Consider the following 13,607-nt stretch of genomic DNA (forward strand, 5'->3'; position numbering starts at 1 on the left):
TTACTCTCAATGACAATTCAGATTGGGAACACTGGCTATAAAGTTGTCTGTGAGGAATTAAACAGCAGGCTGCTATAACAGTGTTTGGAACTTATCTACCATCTGATTTGTTTGCTCTGATAAACAAATCTGTTTATCCTTGCAGTTTTGCTTTTAATGTACACTGTGTATTTTCTACTTTTAAAAAACTTTTAATTATTTAAGAAAGGACATGCATTTCAATAGCATTGAGAAAGAAAGGAGAAGGGAGAGAGGAAGCAAAAACAATGCAACAGGGTTAAAATTAAAAGTCAACATAACCACAAAATGCAAATTTGAGTCATTTCAGTCACAATCCCTGAAAAGAATTATTATTATTAGTGGGAATAGTAATTTTATTTTTTTCCTAAGTAAGCAATAGCTTGCCTGTTTAACATCATATGGTCCATACCTTTCAAAAGAAAATGATGCAGAGTGAAGAGTTGGTTATAAATAAATAATGATATAGATATAATGATATGATATAGATATAATAATGATAGATATAAATAATGCTATGAATAATAAGATCATAATTGCATGGAAGCTCAGCGGAAGCAAATCACTTGGGCCTTATGGCCATCTGAGAATGAAGTCAGTGATTTGCAACTTCTAGCAAAATCTCTTCTAAAAGAGAGGCTCATAGATCCAGAGAACAATCTAGGAAAGCCGATAAATAAAATAAAATAAGAAATAAATAAATACAGTGGCATCAATCTTGCATGCTCAACCACAGAACTGCCACAAGCATAGTAGAAAGGTGTGGAGGAATCCCTTTTAAAAGTAAAAAGGGCATGCAGGTGATACTAGCGACCCAATCCGTCCACCCTCTCATGACTTACCTTCCTGTATTCCTTTCTCATGCCCACTTGCCTTCCTCCCAGCCTGAGACATTTCCAGGACGGGACAAAAGCCTCTGCAGAGAAGATGGGTTGCATGACAGACACAGCCTCCTTGGTGGTGGCCGTTATATTGGGGCTTCAGTATTTAAGCTTTCCGGAAACCACTGACATATTTAGGAAATTAACTTTCACGTTATTATTTTTTTACAGTTTTATTTTAATCAAAAAGATTTTGCACGCAGTTATATGAATTCTAAGGCCTTACATATATAAAAAAAGTGTTCATAAATGTACAGGCAAACACATACAGAAGTATATGAACAACGTGTCTGAAAGAGTACAGGAGAACAATCCTGAAGCCAATTTGACTCTCCTAAATTGACCTCAAGTATTTCTCTGCAAGGAGGAAGGAAATGGGAAAAGCTTTCCAATTGTCTTTGGACTGTATGAGCTTAGACCTCCCTGTAAGTACAGTCTGGCAAGTGAGCACACTATCAATATGCGTAAGAGATTCAGGAACTAAGTATTTACCAACTCAAAGGAATGGCCAGGCTACCCAGAAAAGGCAGTCAAATAAGGCATTATCAGGTATCCTGGCAGACAGCAAAGAAGCAATACACTCAAATTTCTGCTGGGGACCACCTCTTTCTGTGCTGTATGTATGATGTTTTGGGGGCGTGGTCTTGAGCTACAGGGGAGGCAATTTCAAAAGTCTATATAAGGGCTTGCATAACAATGTTCAGGGTTCTCTCCTCCCTCCTGCGTGTGGTGAGTGAGGACCCTGTTGCAACAGATCAATAAAGATCAGGGTTACTAGCTGCTTTGCTTCTCAATATTCTCTGGTTGGCCTCTGTTATTTTCTCCTACCGATAGAGAACCTACATAAGGACTCTATACTATGGTTACCAGACATCCCCGTTTCCTGGGGACAGTCCCCGGATTTACAAATCTGTCCCCGGACAAAAATCCGTCCCCGGAATGTCCCCGGATTTCATTTGATGTCCCCATTTTTATATTTTAATTGTTGTAGATTTATTAGTAGGGAATGAAGCATGATTGGTTCAATGGCACAAGACACATCGTATGGGGACTTCTGGTGAGGCAAAATGGTGGGCGCCACGGCAGTGAGCAGCTCCTGAAACCAGCCAGAGCCAACTGCGGTACCAGGCTGGCTCCGGGCTGCGGAGACTGCCGCTGCCACTGCCGAAAGGGGAACCGGGGACACCCAGCATGTCAATTGGGGGAACTGCTGAACCCCCCCCCTAAATCGAGCCAGGAGCAAGAGCGCCTGGCCACCTGGCTGACTCCGGGGCCAGAAAAACCCTGGAGCCGATGCAGGGAGAAGGAGGAGAGGAGAAGGAGAAAGAAGAGAAAGAGGAAGGAGAAAAAAGAGGGGAGCGACCTTGCCGCGTCGTCGCTGAAGACGAGAGGTAGGAGAGCACTGGGAGGACAAAGAAACATGGCCGATCCCAGGCCTGACCCGAGCCTACTCCATGGCGGCTAGTGCCCCAAGAGACCAGGCTGGGGCCCAGAGGAAGGCCGTGCGACAGAGGAGACCACAGAAGAGAAGATATTACTTCTTATTTATTTATTTTTAATAACTTTTTTTTTCTCTTTCCAAAAAAAAAAAAGGGGAAAAAAAGAGAAAGTGTTCCCGGATCATTTAAAAAAAATCTGATAACCTTACTCTATACGCACTGGTGGAGGAAGAGGAGTGTGGGGGGAGCGCACCGTCCCCAGTAGGGTGCCATTGCGGCTGTTCTCCCCACCTGCGCTGGGAGCCCCGCCCTGCAGGCAGAGCACCACGCCCCCAAGACGTGAGCCACGCCTCTGTGGGCAGCGTGCCATGCCCCCATAATACGCACTGGTGGAGGAAGAGGAGTGTGGGGGGAGCGCACCGTCCCCAGTAGGGTGCCATTGCGGCTGTTCCCCCCACCCGCGCTGGGAGCCCCGCCCTGCAGGCAGAGCACCACGCCCCCAAGACGTGAGCCACGCCTCTGTGGGCAGCGTGCCACGCCCCCATAATACCCGCCAGCCCCGCCCCTGCTTGCTCTCCGCCCTCCAGTGCCGGAGCATGAAGCTCTGTCACTGTCTATACGGGCCTTGGGTGCCCAAGGGAAAGGAGTAGGGTTTTTTTTCTTATAACACACACCATGAAGCAGATCACAGTGGTGGTGGTGGTATTATTATTATTTTATTATACCTCACCCAACTGGCTGGTTTATGGTTATACCTCACCCCAGCCACTCTGGGTGGCTTACAGCATATATTTTGTTGTTGTTTAGTCATGTCCGACTCTTCGTGACCCCCTGGACCAGAGCACGCCAGGCACTCCTGTCTTCCACTGCCTCCCACAGTTTGGTCAAACTCATGCTGGTAGCTTCAAGAACACTGTCCAACCATCTCGTCCTCTCTCATCACCTTCTCCTTGTGCCCTCCATCTTTCCCAACATCAGGGGCTTTTCCAGGGAGACTTCTCTTCTCATGAGGTGGCCAAAGTCTTGGAGCTTCAGGATCTGTCCTTCCAGTGAGCACTCAGGGCTGATTTCCTTCAGAATGGATGCGTTTGATCTTCTTGCAGTCCATGGGACTCTCAAGAGTCTCCTCCAGCACCATAATTCAAAAGCATCCATTCTTCGGCGATCAGCCTTCTTTATGGTCCAGCTCTCACTTCCATACATCACTACTGGGAAAACCATGACTTTAACTATACGGACCTTTGTTGGCAAGGTGATGTCTCTGCTTTTTAAGACGCTGTCTAGGTTCGTCATTGCTTTTCTCCCAAGAAAGCATATATATAAAACAGTAAAACACTGAAGATTAAATTGGGCTGCCATATGTCTGGGAATTCAACAAGTTGTTGGTTTTCACTTTTTGAAATATGACGGCCCTTCATTAAAAAGGGCACACCAGGAAGTACCTGGAAAGGGGCGGAGTTTGGAGCCGAGTGACAGCTTGAGCTCTAAAGGGGTGGGGCTTGGAGCAGCTGCAGCTAAGGTTTTATTTGGCACACTCTGCATTGTTGGGCAGAGTGGCATTTGGCAGGACCGGAGCGGATTGGTGCCTTCGTTGACATTGATTCTGAGGGGGCAGGATCCGAATGCTCAACAAGCCAACCGAAGAGCTGGGAGGGAGGGACTCGAAACTGAGCCCGCTTGCTATTGGAGCTCTTGAGTCTGAGGAGGCAGTTTGAGTTTCGAACGGTGCAATGGGGGCTTTGAGGGGGCGGGCCTCCGGGCTGAGTGGCAGCGGAGAGCTTGGGATGCTGAAACCAAATGACAGTTGGACCACTTGAGGAGGGAGGAGGGGAATGTTTTGGCGGGAAATGGCTGAGGAGAAGCTGCTCAAGGCCTTGACTTGGTTTTCCCCACAGAGGCTGGGGATATTTTGCTCTGAGGTGGTGCTAGAGATGCTCCTCCTCCTCCTCCTTCTTGGACCTGGTGTGTTTTTCTTAAAAATAGAATAAAATCCCATACCCTCAGTATAAAGGGTGCCGCCTACAAAGCAGGGATGAGGAACCTCTGTGTGGACCTCCAGATGTGGCCCCAGGTCCTGTCATCCCTGGCCAACAACATCTGGCAGGCACCAGGTTCCCCACCTGCTCCCCTGTGGAGGTGGGAAGAAGCCGAATGTTGGAAGAGGCAGAGGAAATAAACTCCTGATTTGCGCAGTTCAGCTGTGGAACTCCCTGCCACAGGAGGCAGTGAGGGCCACCAACTTGCATGGTTTCCGAAAGGGTTTTTAGACCAATTTGTGGAGGGGGAGACAGCTATGGATGGCTGCTAGCCGCAACGGCTGAGTTGTGCTTCCCGGGTTGAAGGCAGCAATGCTTCTGAATCCCACTTGCAGGAAACTGCAGGAGAGGAAACGGGTCTTGCGTTCGAGTCCTGCTTGCAGGTTTCCCACTCAGGCCCCTGCTTGGCCACTGTGAGAACAGGATCGTGGACTAGACGGTGGATTATAGTTTGTTAAAAGTGAATTATAGTTTAGTAATCATTTACGGTAATTGCTAAGAGTGGATTGTTAAGAGCGGATATTTTGAGAGTTGGTTTTATTCTGCACTATTATATCCCAATGGATTGTTGAATGTTGCTTTATTTGATATAATCTCAGTTAGGTTTTTATTATGACTTTTTTGGTATTAGATCTGATTGCTATAAGATGTGTGGTCTTTTGCTGGGTATTTTCTTGTTTCCTCAGCTTGTAAATCACTTTGCATATAGTATGTAATGTAGAAAATTTAAATGAAACGAAATGAAATTGGCCTGATCCTGCAGGCTCCTCTTATGTTCTTTTGAATGGGCTGCTGCTGGGATGGGGGGCAGTCAAGGCTATACCCTACTTTTCCATGTATAAGACTAGGGTTTTTTTATTTAAAAATAATGTTTAGAATTGTGGGTCGTCTTATGCACAGATACAGTTTTCCCCCATTTTCTCAATTTGGAGTCCCCCAAAATAGGGTGTGTGTGTGTGTGTTATACATGAGAAAATATGGTAATTGTAAATGTATTTTAAAACTTTTGTTGGAAGCCGCCCAGAGTGACTGGGGAAAACCAGCCGGATGGGTGAGGTATAAATAATAAAGTATTATTACCGTATTTTTCTGTGTATAAGACTAGGGTTTTGTTTTTTTTTACCAAAAAATTAGGTTTAAAATTGGGGCTCATCTTATACATAGGTAGTGCTGAGGAGTGTTTTCTTAATTTGGAGTCCTCAAAAATAGGGGGCATCTTATGCATGGGGGCGTCTTAAATACGGAAAAATCCAGTATTATTATTATTATTATTATTATTATTATTATTATTATTAAAAATACTAGGACACTTCATTTCCTTCATTCCTCTCCCTTCCTCCATGGGGCTTTCCCTTTGCGCCTCAGCGACGGCACTCGATTCTTTGCAGCTGAGCAACCAACAAATGCTCAGGTGCTCTCAAGATGCAAGTTTCAGCTGCCGGTGGCATTTCCTTTGGCAACTGGAAGGCCTTGGGCCAAATGTGTGCTAACCGGCCCTCCAGCTGCCAGCCTAGTGTCATGATCTGGTTTATGGGCGGTCGAAGTCCCGGCTGAGGACGTTGGGACCGGGGGCAAGACAGCAGGGTGGGAGCAGGAACGGGAGTCCGGAAGCCACGAGTCCGGAAGCCAAGGGTCAGAGGGTCAGAGAGCCGGGAGTCAAGAAGCCAAGGGTCCGAGGATCAGGAAGCAAGGAGTCAAGAAGCCAAGGGTTTGAGGATCCAGAAGAAAGGAATCAAGAAGCCAAAGGTCCGAGGATCAGGAAGCAAGGAGTCAAGAAGCCAAATTCAGCAAGGCAGGAAGTGTGTTGCTGTGGCAAAGAGCCAAAGGGAAATGCTGGCCTTATATCCCTTCCCGGCTCTTGCCACCAGGTGCTGTGAGTTACCAAGTGGCCTCACCTGTGTGGCCATGCCTTGCCTCTTCAGAACAAACTTAGGAAAGCCCCAGTCCTGCGAAGCCCTACTGGTCACAGGGCCTGGCTCCTGCACACACTCCTGACACCTAGAGGCAAAGCGGCATGAACAAAGTAGGCTTGCGGCAACAGAACGTAGTAGCAGAAGATGGAGACCTTCCTTTGAGGATGACCTTTGGCTGGCTGGCCCTGCAGTCCTTTGTGCAGTTGGACTGCTGGAACAAAAGGATTGAAGCAGTACAACCATGTAGACGATTAAGCTATTGCAATTTGTTCGCACATGGGACTTCCTTTCAAGATTTCCTGGAAACTCCAAAACAGATATTTGGCCAGTTCTTAAAGAGCTCTTACTCAGCGGCGGAAGAAGCCTCTTGGGCACCTGGGGCGGTGCACCCATAGGGGTGGGGCAAACCACTCATAGGGGCATAGGGACGTGGCATGGTGCCCATAGGAATGGCCTGTCCCTTTGGGCACTATGCATCCCGCCCACTGTCTGCCTGCTGCCCCCCCCCAGCTGTACGGCAGCTGAGGCCCCGCGGTGTGCTCTGTCCCTATGGGCACTGGGCATCCCTATTGGTGTGATGGCGCTCCACCCACGGGGGCGATCAGCGCGGTGGCGATCCGCCCAGGGGGGATTTTGTCACCCCCCCCAAGGATGACACCCAGGGCGCATTGCCCACACCACACCCCCTTCCTCCGCCACTGCTCTTACTGAGCTGCTCCCTCATTTCAGGAATCGGGGCTTGATAAGTATTTCTGATAAGCCTTAAATGGCTTGCCGTCTGAAAGACTGCTTCCTACCATGCCAGCCTTCCCAATCCTTATTCCTAGTCCTCTTCTCTGTTATCCCACCATCTATAGTCACACACGTGGTGGCTGGAGCAGGTCAGGGCACACCATCTGTAACAAGTCTTCCTTGGGCAGGTCCACCTTGCTCTCTCTGGTGTCATTCTGGTGCCATGCCTAGGCAGTTTTATTTGCCTTGGCTTTAACAAAATAAACAATCTAGCATAAGATGGCTATAGGTTTATCTGTTCTGCTGGATTTCATAAAGGTAAAGGTAAAGGTACCCCTGCCCATACGGGCCAGTCTTGACAGACTCTGGGGTTGTGCGCCCATCTCACTTAAGAGGCCAGGGGCCAGCGCTGTCCGGAGACACTTCCGGGTCACGTGGCCAGCGTGACATTGCTGCTCTGGCGAGCCAGAGCTGCACACGGAAACGCCGTTTACCTTCCCGCTGGTAAGCGGTCCCTATTTATCTACTTGCACCCGGAGGTGCTTTCGAACTGCTAGGTTGGCAGGCGCTGGGACCAAGCAGCGGGAGCGCACCCTGCCGCAGGGATTTGAACCGCCGACCTTTCGATCGGCAAGCCCTAGGCGCTGAGGCTTTAACCCACAGCGCCACCTGCGTCCCTTGCTGGATTTCATAGGCTGTTTTTAATAGATTTTTTTTGCTGCTCACTTTTATCTATTCACTTGTTGATTTTCATGTTGTTGCTTTAATTGCTATCTCTTATTTTATTTTATTATGCTGTTGTAAGCTGCCCTTCACTGAAAGGTGGCATTAAAACCTTTTAAATAAAATTCAAAACTAAATTTACAACTAAATTTGGCTCTAAAGCATCAGAATGGGAAAGTAGATATTCCATGGATTGCAAATGTTGATTTCACTGTTCTGTTTCTTTCTAGGTTTTGTACAACCAACACAAAGATACATTTACTCTGAAGTAATAGTGCCAAAGCGGCTGGAATCAAGGGGTAGCAAAGTAATTTTCCTTTTGAATACCATTTGAGTCGCTCCAAATATTTCTTAAAACTTAATTTCTTAAAGTGCAGTCATTGATCTAGTACTTACTAGAGCAGAGCTTTCAAAACTTTTCATGTTGGTGACACACTTTAGACATGCATCATATCGTGACAGTCATTATTATTAGTATTTATTGAATTTAAATACTGCCCTATACCTGGGAGTCTCAATAATTCTGTTTTATTAGCAAACTGGAGGTTAAACTAAACCCTTTCCAGCTCCAGGAGGAACACGGGGAGTGTTTACACGATACACACACCGCAGTGTCGCGACACATAGTTTGGAAAGCTCTGTACTAGAGTTTGGTGTGTGTGTGATATATACTATACTCATACTCACATATATACATATCTTCTTTCTTTGGCGATCCCTCATAGCCGAGTAAGTTTGTCTTCCATAAACACGGTTTTAGCAATGAGTCCGTAAGTGACTGTAGAGGCCAATTCTGGATCCACATGTCCTTCCACAGTGGGGACATAGGTTTCCGGGCGGGAGTTGATCACGGTGTGAATTTGCCAAATGTGCCTTCCTCTTAGTACGCTTCTCCCTTGCATCCTGAGTTTGAGTGTCTTCACAGCCCATGACACCTTTGGTAAAGGCTGTTCTCCAACTAGAGCTCTTGCAGGCCAGTGTTTCCCAATTGTTGGTGTTTATACTACATTTTTAAAGATTTGCTTTGAGACAGTCTTTAAACCTCTTTTGTTGACCACCAGCATACATGCATACACACTGATGGAGTTCATTGCTGGTAGAATATTATTTTTCTCTTTTAATTGCTGGATGACTGTGAGTTAACATTTACTATACCTATCTCCCTGACGCAGTCTCTAGTCTGACATGACTCTCCTTTTCAAACTCTCCTTTTCAAAAATCTTATTGGAGAATTTGGGAAACTGTGCCTCGGCTGTTTCCAAGCCTATTCTTCTTTAAATCACAATAGCATAATCTTGCTGAAACAAGTTTGGAGAAAGGAAAGGGGACCTTCTGGATTAGAAACTAAAATGAATTCTTTTCTTCTCTGTACGAACACTAATTTTTAAAAAGTAACAACAAAAGATAATCGGTGTCTGATTTCCCTATCAAAATTTATTACTAGTTTTGACATCATTTGCTCCCAGAACATGGTACATAGATATATAGTCAGAACACTGATAGTCATTGTCAGGACTGCCGCTAGGTCCCAGCTCACAGAGGACCAACGCCCAGTGGATGTTATATACAAAAGTCTTTATTAAAGTTTAGTTTCCATTTCCAAGCTCTGGGCGCGCAGACCCACGTCTTGACGCTAGACCGGCTAAGTCCCCTCTGACTCACTGCTCCACCCACACCAGTTTAAGATTCTAGCCCGGCTCCACCTCTTGCGCTGCTCTTTCCTGCGCTGGGTCCTTCTGCCCTCTGGGGTTCCCTCCTTCCTGGACTCCTCTGACGCTGAGCCTCCTGAGTCTTGCCCCTCCCTCCAGCGGGCTTTAGGACCTGGCTCCCTTTCCGGGCTCCCTGCTGTGCCGCGCTCCTGTACATTTGAACTTGGCGCGCGCGCCCAGCCGGTGACTTTCCTTCTGACCGTTTCCCCGCTTCCTGATGTGGGCGTTGCCAAACCTGACTCCTCTCCTCCCTCTGGTGGTGAGGACACTGGTCCCGACTCCTGGGACTCCCCCTCCCCACTGCGCTCTGGTGGAGAAGCTGGTCCTGATTTCCAACTGCTGCTCAGGGACTCCCCGCTAGCCCCTTCCTCCTGGGGCTTCCCCCCTGGAGCCCCCCTCGCTCTGGCCACCGGCGCTCCCTTCTGTGAGTCCTCCGATTCGCTAGAGAGGCTTGTGGAATAACTCTGGCCACTGTCACTGCCTGCGCCCCCCTCGTACTCCTCCTCCTCACTCTCCATTTGCTCCCCCTCCTGTGTCTCTCCTTCTGAACCCCTGACAGTCATGAATAGGTCTAATCAAGTTTACAACCAACTGATTTATATAAATAAGTACATAACTGTTAGATTCAGCTTTTCTCGTAAGCTCCACCCTCTCCAAGCTTGAACACATGATAAATTAAGAGTAAGTTCTCAGAGAGGATGGTAATGAGAATTAATTAACTGTTCTGCATTTCCCCCCTCCTTGTCTAACTTTAGACAGATATATCTTATGTTATTAAAATGGAAGAAAATGACAGAGTTATTCATCTTAAACAGAGGTAAGTGACTGCATGCGTTGATAAATTGTTGAATGTGCGACTTCTGTCCCAAGAGGCATTCCCTGTAGATGTGGAAGACTACTCTTTTTTTCCTTATTAAGATATAATATAAGAATAAGATGTGAAAATAGAAATGAAAGTTTGAGCCCATCGTTGAACAAAGTAACTTTCAGAGGAGTAGCTATCTTAATCCATTGTAATACTTTACCATGCCTCAGAGATTGCAACTAGCAAACTATAATTCTGCCATTTAATTTATTTTAAAACTTTCAGATCTTTTATAACTGCAAATATGCCTATTTATACATATAATGTGAAGGGAGACCGGATTGCAGATTATCCATATATTCAGGTAAATTTTATTCATATGCACCCCAATAGTTTAAGGCATTAGGAGACATGTGCCCAATTTTTTAAAAAATGGGCATGTGGAAATGGAATTTTTTTATGGTAAATTCTGAAAGTTTATGTAGAACTCAGGGAGATTTATTTTCAGTGTCTGGAGTATCAATATTTCTGGTTGAAACCCAATATCTTATTCAAACTGTTCTGCATTTTGCTCCTTTTATATTTTTTAATATGTAATTGTTTTTAACTATTTTTATGTATGGAACTGTTTTATAGATATCATACTGTAAATCACTTCAAGATGCCTCATGAGAAGTGATTCAGAAATAATAATGTGTGGGTTTTATGATGAATCACCTGGATTTGTGCAGGATGTCAAAGTTATTAACCCTGAGCTGAGCATGGTTCAATCATTTTGTCAAGCTGTTCTATTCAACTTCATTTGATTTTTTCCTAAGGTTGTGTGTTTGGTCCTTGCAGGATGACTGCTATTACGGTGGATATGTGGAAGACGCCTTAGACTCTCAGGCCTTCCTCTCTACCTGCTTTGGGCTTTGGTAATAAAGATGTTGGGGTAGAACTGAAAGAGATATATATACCATGAGCCTTAAGTTGTGAATAATTTTGCCTCTACAGCTATTCTCAGAGTAGATTTTATGCAGATTTCCCTCCATAAGAGTTGGGTAAAACAACTGTCTAAGTTTAATTTAGTTTTCATTTCTTGTATATGCAAACGCAATGATAAGGCACTGTGGGAAGAAGGCAGTTTTTGGGACCCAAGACATACTTGTTATACCTTCAATTCTAAATATATTATACTTTCAATTCTAAGTACCAAATAAACATCAATTCTTAAGGAACTATATGATGAAATGATCCAAATTATGAATCTTCCAAGTACATGGAATGAAACCTCATAGCAACATACATAAAGTTGAATGCCACAGGCTGTTCTCCATCTTAAATGTGCATTATAAATTTTTGGCAAACAGATTAAACTATGTTATAGGGCAATACATCAATGAACACCAAAGGGCTTTATTAGGGTAATATTTCTCAAAGATAATATACAAGCCATGATAAATATATTAGACAATGCAACCCACACAGCAAAACCTACTGTTCTATACTGAGTGGGAACTCACTCAAGCTAAAATTTGATGGTAAGCCAGATAAATATGGATCCAGGACCATCAATTGCCTTTCCCTGGCTTAATGCATTTGCTGATTTGTTGACCCTAAGTCTGTCTTTTGGGTTTCCGTCCCAAACCCCCAGGGGACATGTGCAAATTGGGACTTTATGCTATGAAATTGAACCTATTGAGAATTCTTCCACATTTCAACACCTTATTTATCGAAAGACTCCAGAGGACCTTGAACCGTGCAGAGGAATAATTGAAGGTGGAACATATTTAGGAAGTGAAGCTGGAGAAATAAGAATAGTTGACAGTGATGGCCCAATTCCTGCTGCCACGGGAGTAAGTAGTTTTTGGTTTTGCTGAATCCATACATTAAATTGATTTTATGTACCAAATGTGTCTTAAATATTCTAAGCCTAAGATCCTTCTTCCCTGTTTGGGGATGTAGAAAGATACATTCCTGACTGTTGGGGTGGGTAGAAGGGAAATGGAAAAGCGCGGTTCCCACCATCAATTTTCATAGTTTCTGCCATTTCACATGGCTGCTTGGTGGGAAATAGATATTAGTGACATCCTCTGTTGCTGAATATGTTGATCTTCGAAAGAGAGTAGGGATGGTAGTCTTGACTGGGAAGGATGTGGAGTGTGAGCAGGGTCACCGACTTGCCCCCCACATTGAGGGGGCCCGGCGTCACATGACATCATATGCACAACATCATGCGCTGGGTGGGAGGTGCCAGGGGGGCCATTGCCCTGAGTGCGCAATCTGGGGAGATGCAAACCAGGCGCCCCCTGCAGAGATCCCCATTGCGCCCTGCCAGCGGCAAGGGCTGGAGAGCACAGAGAGTGAAGATGGCCCTCTGTGCCTCGCCCCCGCCGGCACACAAGCGCTTGCCCATCGGCAAGTGGGGGATGGGGAGCTCGGAGGGTGTGTTTGCAGGTGGGAGGCTGATCTGTTTGGGGCCCCTCAGTATTGGGGGGCTTGGCCCCCTACCCACAAATATTAAGGGGGACAAAGCCCCTTCCACCCTGTATAGTTGATGCCCCTGAATATGAGAAAGGAGAAGAAGGGAGACGATAGTGTAAGTTAGGGGCACATTTGGTTATTGTATCTGCAGAAGAAACGTTTTGAAAGAGGAAGATCTCTAACACTTAACATACAAAGTTAAAAACAGTTTAAAACAACAGTTTAAATGTTTAAACTTTTTAATACTGCATTTTCTATTGTTGTAACCTGCCCTGGGAACTTTGAGTTAAGGCTATGTAATAAATTAAAATAATAATATTATTCATTTCAATCTATTGTTGCAATTTTTTTGTTGCATAAGATTGTACGGGTGATTCTTAAGTTTGGTGCTATGTAAGCCACCCAGATAACGTCTCTTATCGGGTTATAAATAACTAAACCAATAAATTTAACTAGGGTAAAGGATGGATGAAATAGAATTATTGGGGTAAGAGCTTCTAGCTGAATAATGGGTATAGTTGTTTATTGTAAGGTTAATTTTAGGTGATAGGCCTGTTTAGGTTTCTTCTAAAGGAATATTCATGGTACATTTCTGCAATGAAACTTTGTTATATGTATTTTTTTTTTCAGTTAGATGATCTTGAATATGACCCGCCTATCAGATATCTAGAATATTATGCTGTTGTTGACAAAAGCACGGTAAATGTTGCCATAGTAAATGTTGCCATATTTATTTACTAGCAGCCTCATTTTTGGTGTTGCTCAAGAATTCTGAGACCAAAAAATCAATGCACTTTTTAAAGGTTTGATGTCCACTGTCTTGAGTCAAAATGTTGTCCAATTGTATCTAAACATAGACAAAAACCTCCTAATGCAAAATTTTGT

At 45.0% G+C, this 13,607-nt stretch overlaps 2 protein-coding genes across 8 annotated transcripts in view; one reads left to right on the forward strand and one right to left on the reverse strand.

Annotated features, from left to right (window-relative positions):
• SLCO2B1 (solute carrier organic anion transporter family member 2B1) overlaps nucleotides 1-3,801 on the reverse strand; it is a 74,554-nt gene extending 70,753 nt beyond the window's left edge. The window contains exon 1 of the mRNA XM_083736724.1: nucleotides 3,781-3,801. The gene's annotated coding sequence lies outside the window, so the exon portion shown is untranslated. The remainder of the gene's footprint in view (nucleotides 1-3,780) is intronic.
• Nucleotides 3,802-4,018: 217 nt separating this feature from the next.
• Nucleotides 4,019-13,607, forward strand: part of LOC310843305 (disintegrin and metalloproteinase domain-containing protein 21-like) — a 36,328-nt gene continuing 26,739 nt past the window's right edge. Inside the window, exons 1-7 of one of the 7 annotated variants that reach the window (XM_083736430.1) lie at nucleotides 4,019-4,300; nucleotides 7,973-8,049; nucleotides 10,207-10,268; nucleotides 10,542-10,620; nucleotides 11,097-11,173; nucleotides 11,893-12,094; nucleotides 13,353-13,421. In XM_083736430.1, the coding sequence (XP_083592556.1) occupies nucleotides 4,171-4,300; nucleotides 7,973-8,049; nucleotides 10,207-10,268; nucleotides 10,542-10,620; nucleotides 11,097-11,173; nucleotides 11,893-12,094; nucleotides 13,353-13,421 (696 nt within the window). In that variant the 5' untranslated portion in view covers nucleotides 4,019-4,170. Of the gene's footprint in view, nucleotides 4,301-5,999; nucleotides 6,083-7,972; nucleotides 8,050-10,206; nucleotides 10,269-10,541; nucleotides 10,621-11,074; nucleotides 12,095-13,352; nucleotides 13,422-13,607 lie in introns of those variants that run through there. The other 6 variants (XR_014563574.1, XM_083736428.1, XM_083736427.1 and 3 more) reach the window with 6 other exon arrangements.

The sequence above is a fragment of the Podarcis gaigeae genome (assembly GCF_964106915.1).
Source record: "Podarcis gaigeae genome assembly, chromosome: 4".
In the NCBI taxonomy this organism is placed as follows: Eukaryota; Metazoa; Chordata; class Lepidosauria; order Squamata; family Lacertidae; genus Podarcis; species Podarcis gaigeae.